This window comes from Physella acuta, unplaced genomic scaffold (genome assembly GCF_028476545.2).
Source record: "Physella acuta isolate Inbredline_101_S28 unplaced genomic scaffold, ASM2847654v3 ptg000272l, whole genome shotgun sequence".
NCBI lineage: Eukaryota > Metazoa > Mollusca > Gastropoda > Physidae > Physella > Physella acuta.
Genome location: NW_026731791.1, coordinates 132,137 through 145,168, shown reverse-complemented (window position 1 = coordinate 145,168; position 13,032 = coordinate 132,137). Strand labels below are relative to the sequence as shown.

At 33.8% G+C, this 13,032-nt stretch overlaps 1 protein-coding gene across 6 annotated transcripts in view; it reads right to left on the bottom strand.

Moving 5' to 3' along the window:
* Positions 1-391: 391 nt before the first annotated feature.
* Positions 392-13,032, bottom strand: part of LOC131939276 (LIM domain-binding protein 3) — a 51,661-nt gene continuing 39,020 nt past the window's right edge. For 2 of the 6 annotated variants that reach the window (XM_059297484.1, XM_059297489.1), the window contains 6 exons: positions 11,966-12,144; positions 10,649-10,917; positions 7,627-7,862; positions 6,334-6,665; positions 4,661-4,759; positions 392-2,848 (listed from right to left, as the gene is read on the bottom strand). In XM_059297484.1, coding sequence (XP_059153467.1) covers positions 2,737-2,848; positions 4,661-4,759; positions 6,334-6,665; positions 7,627-7,862; positions 10,649-10,917; positions 11,966-12,144 — 1,227 coding nt within the window. In that variant the 3' untranslated portion in view covers positions 392-2,736. The remainder of the gene's footprint in view (positions 2,849-4,660; positions 4,760-6,333; positions 6,666-7,626; positions 7,863-10,648; positions 10,918-11,965; positions 12,145-13,032) is intronic. The other 4 variants (XM_059297488.1, XM_059297485.1, XM_059297486.1 and 1 more) reach the window with 4 other exon arrangements.

Sequence of the window (13,032 nt, the reverse complement as noted above, 5' to 3'; positions counted from 1 at the left end):
AAGATAGCTTTTATGATAAATATTTAGTTGGTATATTTTGTTTTATATACATTTTTTTGCTTGGATTTAGCTACTGTAATTGTGTAAGTCATAAAAAAAATGAAACTTATTGTCCAGCGTAACTATACAGGAGTTTTATGTAACTAGTTTAATTTGCAATATTTTAACAGTACGTATTTATAAGGTGTCTATATAAGATTCTTGTATGTAATTGATGAAACCGTTCGTATTTAAAATACACCCGATAAAAAAGGTCTACTCCCAACCGTAAAACTAAAAACAAATATCATTATTTTAATATATTTTGATATGCAACTTAGCAACAACAAAACCGTTCACTTAGGAACACTAATTACTCATTCTAAAAATAAACACAAACCAATGAAAAATGTCTGTTTGATCACAGTGTTTTTTATTGATTGATTTCCTGGGCAGGACGGAAGCAAAAATTAAAATAAATAATAAAATTAAGGGGAGACGACTAATGTACAGAAACAGTTAATGATCAGTCTAAAACATGAAACGGAAGTGCGTAATATCAGCTCAGCAAACCATTGGGCGTCTATAAATAACTTTGTGTGTGTATAGCAACAAACACATACAATTTAAGTACATAAAGACTACTGTGTTTAGTTAACTATTAAGCTTAATCGCACTACGCGTAAACAAAAATTTTTAAACACAAATGCAAAATAAAACTCAATAAATATTTTTACATAGTCACAGCTCGATTGATGCAAGTAATTTCAAAGCCTTAAAGTGGTCATTTAATTTTTTTGACAAAAGAAATAACATCACTTTTTAAAAGGCTGAACGAAATTTAGGTTTACAGGTATAATTTTAATTTAAAAAAAAACAACTAAAACATCCGTACTTCACATAGAAATGTGTTCATGTCATCTTGTGTTACTATAACAAGTACAGTAAAAACCTCACACATCATTTAAATAAATGTTCATTTAAAGTAAAATCTCACCACTACAGCACGAACATGAATGTATATTTGAGAGAGAATTTAAAGATTTTTTTTTATTTTGGCGTTATTTCCCTTGATATATATAAGTTAAATAAGGGAGCTAAGCAAGAAATTTAGTGATGGGTCAAAAGCGTAAAGTTATGTATGTTTTGTTAGTGTATATATTGTGCATTGTAAATAAGTGTATTAAGAAGCTATATAAACCGGTAACAATTGAAAGTGTTAGGGATAATACTGTTTTAATAATAATACGTCGTGCTGATTATATAAGGGAAGAGGGGAGATCACAACGGGGTTTGGGTTTTCTGGGATCCTGAATTATAAATAATAATTTAATTTTAATATAAAGCAATTTTTTTTTTTAAATCTCTATTTATGAACGGTTTAGCTAATGAAGAAATGAATTACTGTATTGTCTTTAAATTCATTCAGCAAATGATAAACTAAGGCAAGAGTTTATATGATGATGATATGCTAGCATTAGCTAATCTATGGCTGTTTAAAAAGCTACTTTCGATATTCAGTCCAGTCACACGTTTTATTTAATATAAGGATTTGTTTTTTTTTCTCATTGATGAATCGAACAAAGTGCAATACAAAATTCATTACGTTCTTAGCGAAACTATTGTTATTTTCCTACATTCAATTGTATCATTTTATATTCGTTATGTACGTTGAGAATAACTAAAACCAATGTATACGTTTCAAGAGATAGTTTTAAAAAAATGTATACCTAACAAAGTATTTTATAAAATATGATTATTTATAAATATATCATTCGTTGTATGTGATGTTTTAGTATAATTTTTCTTTAGGCTTTTAAACATGCTTCTTATTACAAGTTTCTAAACAATTCTAACAAAAAAATACAGTATATTAACAGGATTTACAATGTTAAATAAAAGGAGAAAAAAAATCTATAATACATTTTATTGCACATACAGTCGGCCAACATATTAAATTTAAATTTGTTAAACAAAATAAGAAGTAACATTTTAAAATAAAACGATTAACGTAATTAAAAGAACACACAAAACAAAACTTCAACATAGAAATGTGCACGAAAAAAGAAATCCATGCGACCTCTATATGGTACAGCTAAACCCAGTTGTCTAAGGCACTCATGTGGGTAATAGTAAAATTTACTTTAGAAAAAAAAAACGAAACAAAAATGCTTCTAGTTATTTATGAGTAGTATGTACATAATTTGTTAAACTAGTTGTGAATAAATAAGGCACACTTTCTTGGAGTCTGGGATCGGTTCTGTTTAGGTTTTTTTAGTTATATTTTTTTTGTTATTATACAAACAAATATTTTTTTTTAATTATTGTCTTAAAATGTAGGCCTCTACTTCTGTTTTACAGTAAAAAAAGTACCAGTAACGAAGATTAGCAGTTTCTAACAATAGGTGTACATTATAATTGATAAAAAATGCAAATTTCGCAACAATTTATAGTTGAATGTTTTTTAAGTACATTTACTGCAATATGGATTATACTTCATTATTTTCATTTTTTTCAAAGTGACCTAAGAAAATGTTTTTATATTCGCTTTTGGTTTATAAACTCAATTTGATAATAGATGTTCCTTTCTATTTTTGATGTGATTTGGTTTATGTATTCAATTTGTAAGGAGATATTCTTTCATATTTTTGGTGTGATTTAGATAATCTATCACAGTGTTGGTGTCAGCCCGTCCATCGTTAGATGGCGTCTCGCAGGGGGGTGTCAGGTGGCGGGGGGGTCAAGCTGGCTCCAGCTCTAGAAGTCAGACACGCCCACCTCCTGGTAGAACGGCTGCTGCTGCTGTTGCTGACCTGGGCTGTACACTTTAGGCTTGGGGGAGACGGCTGGGGCTTGCTTGGGCTTGACTCTGTGGAGAGTGAAGCGGGGTTAGGGGGTGGGGGTGGTTACAGAATGTGTCTGAAAAATTCCTAATCTAACATTTAAATATTTTTTTTACAAAAGATATAAATATCAGGCTTACAAATTAAAAAAAAAATACCACGTAAATATTCCATTTTTTTCTAATTATTTTTGTATGCTAATATTAATTAAATTAAATCTTACGAAAGTATTATAAACAAACTAAGAAGGTATATACTTAATTTCTTAACAACATTTTAAATCATATAGTATTTTGAATAATGATATTGTGCAAATGTATTCTGAATAGAAATTATAATACACAACACGTAACCACATGAAAATAAAATATACAATGAGCGTAAAAAACGATTAAACAAAACATGTTAAAAGTAGTTAGTGTTAGAGTAATAAGTTAGTTTCGCCATGACCACAACATGGTTACAATGTAAATTTAAGCTCAGCGTAATTTCAGAGGAGTGTTACATTTTTCAAATCGTTTAGAATCACGTTAATTTAAGGTAAATACATAAGTTACATTAGATATAAGTGTTATTTTTCGTTGTGTTATTAATGCTAAACACAAGAAATTGCACATGCAGAACGGTGTTTTATTGATGGCTACAATAGAACGAATGTATAAAGTCTAATATGCACAGTCCTGTGCAGTAGACAAACAATAATGAGAACAATAACATTTTTTTAACTGCAGAAAAACAGTGGTGGGCGAAAGTTTACATGAAATTGAGTGGGGTTTGCGGTTATTTTTTTTAATGATGATAAGTCAGTGATAATATTGTTTCCTAACGTGCTCGGTTTTAGGAACGTTTTTGCTTGTATAAAAATAAATCAGCAGAAGGGTGTGGTAGTTAAGAGTGGGGGGGGGGGGGAACTAGCTATTGTAATGTCGAGGTAGAAGTTCGTGTGTGGCCACCACCAAATGTTTGCATCCACACCGTGAGTGGTTGGGACATTTATGGTCATTAATAGAAACAAGTTGCAGCATTATAAAAGGGCACATGTGCCTGATGTTCCTTAATAGAAACTAATTTTAACATTATAACTGCTAAAATTTTGCTACTGCTCATTAAAAGAAACTAGTTTCAACATAAAAATTTGATTATTTGGCCACTGTTTTATTGCATGTAAAAAAAAATTCCATTAGAAAGACATCTGCGTGCCAAATATTTTCAATCTCGGAAAAGTTTTTTTTCTTTTTGACACATGTTCAGTGTATTACATTACCTGTATTTCATACACGAACGTGTTAAAATGTTCAAGTATTTTTTATTTCTAATTACTCTTGTTAACGTTCAGAGTGAGATGGTTTCTATGCCATACCACAATATATAATCTTTAGCATAGCTAAAGTTGAAGATTATTTTACGATGTATCAGTGGGCGGTGTAACCGGAGCTTCGATGTGTGTATTTTTAACACTTGGTAAAACATACCACAATATATAAGCTTAAGCATAGCTAAAGTTGAAAATTATTTACAATGTATCAGTAGGCGGTGTAACCGGGGCTTCCATGTGTGTGTTTTCAACACTCGGTACAACATTTACGCGTGCAAGATGCAAAGCCATGCTTAGTTCATCAAGCGTTTAAGTGTAAGCGTGATACGTCAAGCTTATGAGTGGGATGAGATAGGCGCCATTACAATCAACTTATACAACCCGCGTTTTATTCAGGTCAATATATAGGGGTAGGGTTTTATTATTTTTTTAAAATAATGCAACAATGTTTGTGCACACAAGTGGTCGAGTGCTTGTGGTCTACGGGTCGAGCTAACTCGGGTGGGTTCGTTCCCTGGCTCACCTGCTGTCTTCCTGATTGATAAATCGGAGAACGGCCGATTGGCTCCAGTCCCGTTCACCTGAATCGTTAGTCGCAGGCTGGGATGGTTTCGAACCGGTACTGAAATTGTATGCATCAGAGGTAACACTCTCGATGTAACTTCAACAAATGTTGAGAGAGAACTGATGAGAGCTTGTAAAGCAAAACATTTTTTTAAAAGAAAACTGAACATTAATAATAGATTTGGCAAATGTTTTAAAATTATTTTCTTCTCTCTAATTAAGTTTTCTTCTAAGTATTTTGCTAATTGGTTTAGAAAAACTGATTTTAAAAAACAATCAAATTTGTATAAGTAACCTAATGTTTAGTTTCTAAAATAGTGCTTGCTGTTATGGTAAATATAATTTGAACTAATATAATGAACTTTATTTTTTATGATTTTGAAGCTGGTCTTTACTCAAAACGTCAAGATAAAAACTGTTATTAAAATGCATTTTTACAAATGTTGTTGAAACTAAGGTATAGCTGCATTAATTAGTAATAGCGTTTAATGCTAAGTAGATTAATATGATTAATTAGAATATTAACTTGTTCAAAGGTTAACTTTAATTGTTTGAAAAAAAAATGAAGTTAATTAAAATAATTTAAAAAATTTATACAATTGAGTATGCTATTTTCTACAATGCGGTTTAAAATAAACTACACACAAATTTAAAAACCACTATCTACGTTTATATCAAACAATATTCATTTTACATGTGGGTAAAAATAATTACACTGCAAATTGGCCCAGGTAAGCTCCTAAAGTTTCAAATTCAATTGGTTTATTTGCTAGATATATTTTATAAACACTTTACAACAACTAGGGACTTTTATAGGAAATGGGATTCATTGCGAAACATCAAAATCTATTGTATACAATACTATTGGCTATACTAAGGAACATACTGAGGTTTAAATACAACTATAATATTTCTATATGTTGATATTGTTTTGCTAACATGCCATAATACACATTTGTGATTTACAATTTGACGGATCCAATTATTGAAAAAAAAAACAGGCTTTCTGAAAATGTATAATGTTTTCAACCTGTCAACCATTTGTTTTGGGATTTGCATTTACAGTGTAACTCAAACAGCTTAACCATCATGTGTAGTTCAGACAACTTTTTAGTAAATATAGGAAACATTTATCTGCCTAATAGAGAAATGTTTTAGTTGCGATCTAAAACGCCATTTCCTACACTTAATAGAAAACATCGTTCGAGTCTTTTTAATCAGGCTAGTTACCATGGTAACGCTCTCCTAATACAAATATTATGTATTATTTTCAGCCTCTTTAATTTTGTACCGTCTAGGGTTTTCCCATTTTGTATCAATTTTTCATTTTTGTGATAATCTGAATAATCGAGATATTTATAATTTCGAAATGAGAAATACCGTATTTTAAAAACATTTTTAAATTCGATAGGTTATTTAAGTTTTTATGAGAAAATAAATCTATCCCTGAAAGCAAGAGTTTAGGTTCATGTAAAAATGTCACTATTTCACGACATCACAATAGCTTTGAACATGCAACCTGGGAATCCCAGCTTACACGATGCAAAAAAAATAAAATAATAAAAACATCATAAAGGGAAGGAGGTAGGGTTCTGTTTTTTTGTTGTTGTTGCTGTTGGCTGTATAACTCACGTCTGCCCAGATAAAGCCTGGGTCTGCCCGTGGAGGGTCTCCGCGACGTTCTGACTGGAGTACAGGCCCATGGGGGAGTTGTACTGCAGGTGCACCACCTTCGGGCCGTTTTCAGACCCTCCCACGTCCGCCCCGGGTGCCGGGGTGGGCGAGAACGGCCCGGCGTGGGGGCCGGGCTGTGGGGAGTAGGGCACCGACCTGACGGGGTCCTTAGGGAGGGCATAGCCAGTCTCCTGCTCCCAGGGCTTGACGCCGGTCGACTTGAGGGTGTTGCGCCAGGCGGGGGTGCCTTCCTCGTCCAGGGGCTGCTGCTGTTGCCATGATGCAGGAGCCTGGGGAAAGGCAAACAGACATATATATATATATATATATATATATATATATATATATATATATATATATATATATATATATATATATATATATATATATATATATATATATATATATATATATATATATATATATATACATATATTTATTTATTTATTTATTTATTTATTTATATATGAATATATATATATATATATATATATATATATATATATATATATATATATATATATATATATATATATATATATATATATATATATATATATATATGAAGATATATTTATATGAAGAGTTGTGAAGAATGTTTTACAGGATGTCTTGTAGATCTCATTTGTCCATTCTGTGGTAAGACACGGACTACGATAGGGACAGATATATTTCGTTGGTGAAAATTTTCTTCACATGATTTAAGTACACAAGCAGATGAACTCTACTGTTTCTGCTCTAGTTTTGACCCGGTCTTCTAATTAGTAATAGGTCTCAGTTGTTCTTTCTTCATGTTCAGTTTTAATTTTAAAATACATTTTTACATAATTCTTGTGTATCTTAAAACTAATTAATAAATTCAACGACCGTATTTCCCGATACATGAGACGACATTCTAATCTTAAAATCTTTTTTAAAAGTCGCATTGTTGTTGTGTAAGAACAACCCTATCTGTATCTATTAACTTGAATAACTCGACTGTTGCCTTATACACCAGAATATACGGTAGCTATTTAATCATACGCTGATATTTATTGTGATGAGCAGTGTTTCTTCCAGACTTTTTTCTCCGGGGGGGGGGGACTTGATATTTTCGAGGGGGGGGCGGACACTGGTAAAAGTATATGTTTTCTATATTAATTCCATTTCGTTCGAAAGGGGGTAGACTTTCTTCGGGGAGGGGGGGGGGGGCTCCGAAATGCCTGTAAGAAACTCTGTTGATAAGGCGAGCTAGAAGCAAAGACACCAAACCTGAGGGGAGTACTGTGGAGCGGGCTTGGGCGCTGGTTTAGGGGCGTAGGTCACCGCCGCTGGGGAGTAGCTCGCTGGTGACGCCGGTGCGGGGGTTGGCTTGTAAGCCGGAGCAGGGCGCCAGCCGGCGTTGGATGACTTCTGACGGCTGTAGTCCACCCCGAAATTGCCGTAGCTGGTCGGCCCTGGTTGAGGCTTGGGAACCCGTGGTGGGGGCTTGTTAGCCGGAGTTCGTACTGTTGGGAGGATAAAAAGGTATGGTTAGCCAGAGTGTTCGTACTGTTGGGAGGATAAAAAGGTATGGTTAGCCGGAATTTGTACTGTATGGAGGATAAAAAGGTATGGTTAGCCAGAGTGTTCGTACTGTTGGGAGGATAAAAAGGTATGGTTAGCCATAGTTGGTACTGTTGGAAGTATAAAATGGTATGATTAGCCGGAATTTGTTCTGTTAAGAGAATGAAAACATGTATTTTGCCGGAGTTCTTGAAACGAACTTCTGGCAAGAATGAACGAAAGCAAGTACCGTTGACGTATCTTAGGAAAAAAATATCAATTTTACGGTACGATTATGGTGAACAATTATGAGTTTTAAAAATTAAAATAGGCATAATCATATTTATGATTCATGAGCTGCTCATAACATACCAACAATAATATTCTGATAATGAAACATTTATTTTAGTTGCACATCTTTTTTCAGTTCATAATTTTTGTATAGTTTTTTAAACATTTTGAATGATTTATCATAAGTACATTTTCTATTGGCAATCAGACGAGGCAAAAGAATACAACTATACATACTACAAACACAACGTGCTTAAAATTTTACTTAATCTAAGAATCTATCACAAATAAAAACATCGATAAAAACCAAAACAAAATCATAGAAAATAAAATTGTTTCAATACTTAAAAAAATAAAAATGTAAATTAAAAACTGTAAGCTAAAAACGTAGTTAAATAAAATAAAATGACTATATGTATATATAATCACTTAAATTTGTTATGAAGCCTAAAACGTAAATAAAATAATCTTTGTTAATGAAACAAAGCAAAGCCACCCGTACTGAACACAAGACGCAGCGCACTACATGTGTCCTATGTTATGGTTCTAGAAACCCGTTTCCAGGCAGGTCGGTGTGACGGGTTCAAATCCACGTGAAGAGCTACCTCCGAATGTCATTTTTTTGTTATTGTTTTTTTTTCTATACATAGTTTTATGATGTCTAAAACCTATTTCTTTTTAAGTGAATCTCAATCGTGTAGTTAAATTTATTATACATTATAAATTTACGTCAATACAATAACATGTAAGAGGCAAGACCGAATTATCGTTAACATATTTCGAACATTCTTTCATAGAGTTTTACTTATAACATCACAATTACTACCCTGTTTTATATCCATCGCCTTCTATCAATACTTTGTGAGCATTCTTTGAATTTATTGATATGTATTTAGCCTGCAATTAATGCAATCACCCCGCTGTTTTGAAATATTCTTCTTTGCCATAATACTACTACAATGTCTCCCATATCTTTCAAACTATTTTACGTCGAATGTTTAGATTCGTCTCTTTGAAGCTATTATTTATGTATATTTTTGTTTACAATAACATTATTTAAATTTATTTTTCTCTATTTTTTTCAAAATGTATTTTTTGGATCGTCTCTTCAGATTTGATTTACAACATCTATTTACAACATCTACATTTAGATGCAGAGTATTTTTATGCTTTTTGACAGTTTATTTAGATTCGATTCACTGCTATCAGCTACTATTTCAGTGATTTCTTGCTTACAAAAAATGTAGCTCCATAGTGTAATAGACCATTTAATGATTGCACATTGTAAATCCAAGCACAAAGACAGTGCTCTAAAGTTGATGGACCCAAGGGACAGGACAGGGTAATCATATCGCCTAAAATGCTCCACTCCTGTTTGATTTCGGAGTTTTCTTTCTTAGATGGGTTGCTGTCCCCATTTAACAAACCCCATTTTTACTTTCTCGTATATACATAGTATAGAGAAAGTATTGTAATCGTGCAAAAAAAAATAATCGAGATTTTTACAAATCTCGACGTTTTACACCTCACTGATACGGAAAAACATAATTTTGCAATCTTGTCCGTATGTCTGTGTGTCTGTGTGTGTGTGTGTCTGTGTGTGTCTGTGTGTAAACACGATAACTTGAGTACCGTTACAGCTAGGTTGATGAAATTTCATATATAAGTATTTTATCAAAATCGTAGATCCGTATCAACTTTTGAGCGATTTTCGATAACCGGAAGTGGTACTTTTTCTACTTTGAATTTTTCAAAAGACTATAACTTGAGTACTATTTCAGATAGATAAATGAAATTTCACATGTAAGTAAAAGATCTAATTCTCTACCTTCTGTTAAATTTTGAGTCATTTCCGTTGACGTAAAGTACTAATTTACGCTATTTCCGATTTCTCAAAAACGCATCTAAATTTATAAAGTAATAATAATATTGCGCACCATTATGAACATCTTTATTCGGCGTTCGCTTGGTGTGCAATACTTTTTTCTATGAAATTCTATTTTATTTTAAAAAGTTTATGTATTTAAAATGGATTAAAAATCATAACTATATCCCGAGTTCCCATCCCGTGTTGTTTTATATAAGAATATTCGAGAAAGTTTAGGGGAGATCACTCCCGGTTTATTAGCTTTACATCTGTGCAATTTTGCTGTGACGCTAGTAAAATCTTTTTCAACTATCTTCAAATGTTTTATGACAGCCTCTTTGTATTTGCCTCACTACAGCCTTACGCCCGTATAGTTTTTCCTAACAACGCCACTAAAATTCAATTTCAACCAATTCCAAAACAAAACTATTTCTGGACCGCCTCTTCGTATTTGTCTCACTAAAGCCTAACGCCCGTATATTTTTTGCTAACTGCGCCACTAAATTTCAATTTCAACCATTTCCAAAAATCTATTTTTAGACCGCCTCTTCACGTGAAGGTGACACCACGTGACACGTGCTGACTGGCTACCTGCCGACGACTGACCAGCCCCGCGCTGCTGGAAGTGTTTCCTCCTCTCCCACACGGGGACTATAGCCTCACCCTCGTCTTGTTGCTCCTGCAGACGCTGGTTCTCCAGCAGGAGTCCCGTGGGCGTGAAGACCTGCGTGGGCGGCGGCTGGTACGGCTGCACCGCCGGCTGGTATGGCTGGGGGTCGTAGCCCTGGTAGAAGGGGGAGGACGACTGGACATCGGGGGTGCGGGGCGAGAGTGCTATGTTGTCCAGGCTTGATTGCACTCTGGTGGAATAAATGTTTTTTAGAATTAAAATAGGTTGGTTACATTTGAAATTTAAAAAATTTTCTTTTGATTTTACTTAATCTTATTGCATAACAGTAAAAACTATATTTTATTAAACACGAAAAATCAAAACGAATTCAATTTTAAGAATTTAAATACGTTGCATATATTGGAAACTAAAGAAAAAAAATATTACTTTACTAAACCATTTTAATACATTACATAACAATAAAAACCAAATATTATTTACCACAAAATGTAATATGAATTGAATTTTTAGAATTTAAATGCGATGCATACATTGGAAACTAAATTATTTAAAAAATTTTTTTTACTAAACCCTTTTAATAAGTTGTATAAAAATTGCATTACAAAAAAAAAACCTTATTATTCAACACGTAATCCCATCTAACACTAGAATTAAGAACGTAGAAGAAGAAGAAGACATTCACTATGGAAATGTGTTAACGTCCAATAACTCTATAGCGTATAAAGACGACATTTGTTGCTAACTTGGCGCATCTCCTGCAAGTTTTTCCCTGTTTCGATACCCTAACGCTACTCGTCAACAATGTTCCTGCATTTAAGTACAATAAAAATTGAACAAACCTGTTCTCTAGCTTTAAAATCTCTTTCGTCTGGCAACAACGGCCTTTGTCATTTTCCAAATCATTAACTTTGACGACACTAAGTCATCTCAAAGTTCTGACCACGGACAACTTTAAACCTTGATCTATTTACCTCATACTAGACTTCAGTACCCTCAAAAGCTACAGCCATCACTAGCCTCCTTAAATATTCATTTCACTCATAACCCCCCCCCCCCCCCCACCCACCCACCCCCACCCCCGCAATTACTCGCCAGATCCCCAGCCCCCTGAAATACTCGTCTGGCCCATAACCTACCTCCTCTCTTAGTACTAGTCTGACTAATAACCCACAAAACATAACCTCCTGCAAGTAGTTGTCTGACCCCTAACCCTCAAAGTACTAGTTGACCCCCCCCCAACCATCGACCTCTGACCCAGTAACAACCTTACCCCTCACCTGTTCAACATGACGGACTTATCAGACTGAGGCTCGTACCGCTGAGCCGCAGTTTGTCCATAGCCGTCGACACCTCTGTGGCTAAAGTCGGATCCGAACTCCGGCCCTCCGCCTCCGAGCTTGTTGAGAGTTATCTTTTTAGGTTGGTAGCCGGCAGAGCTCGGCATGCTGGGAGGTTGCTATTTTTAGACACAGAATGAACAAAAAAAAACCCTTAAAACATTGTTTTAAAATATGTACACGCCCTGAAACCACACGTCTTTTTTGGTACTATTTTAACAAAACCGCACACAAGAACCAAATTGACAATATATAGGGTACAACTGTTTGTCATAAGATCTCTCAATAATGTAAGTTTTGTAAATTTCTATTCAAACTTGAGAAATGGTAGATTCTATATTTGATCCAGCAGGACCAAACAGTGTTAAGTTTGATTGTTAACACGTTTTAGTCTTGCGTTTTTCTGTATACCTCTTGTTGTAGTTTTTTTTTAATATTATGTTTTATCCACATGTTATTATGCTATTGTTAATATATATTAGATTATAACATCATGGTATATATTAGCATATATTATGTGTGTTCTTATATAAATGGAATATGATAAATGCTACCCAGTATAGAGTTCGTTGCACTTATTGATAATAGTGGAGTATCCTAATTTATAAATAAAACCTCAATCGTGGAGTATCCTAATTTATAAATAAAACCTCAATCGTGGTGTATCCTAATTTATCAATAAAACCTCAATCGAAATGGGTTTCTGTACGTAAAGCACACTTAATATCCAACTTCCCAAACCGTTTTGGAAGACGTTTGTTATTGTTATTAATTATTTTTAATGAGTTATAGAAATATGTTTCAGCCACGCAGAGAGAACCAAATGCATTAGCAGGCAAGAGAGCTTCGTATACACACATGGGCAGGGTATGGGGTTGGTTGGCAAAATGGCATCGGTTACTACAAGTGCTAGTCTGGACGTAGTCACTGGGGGGGGGGGGGGTCAAATAAATCAATCCATCTCAAAGTTTGTAAAAAGCTAAACTTAGAGGTAGACCTAGCAAGTG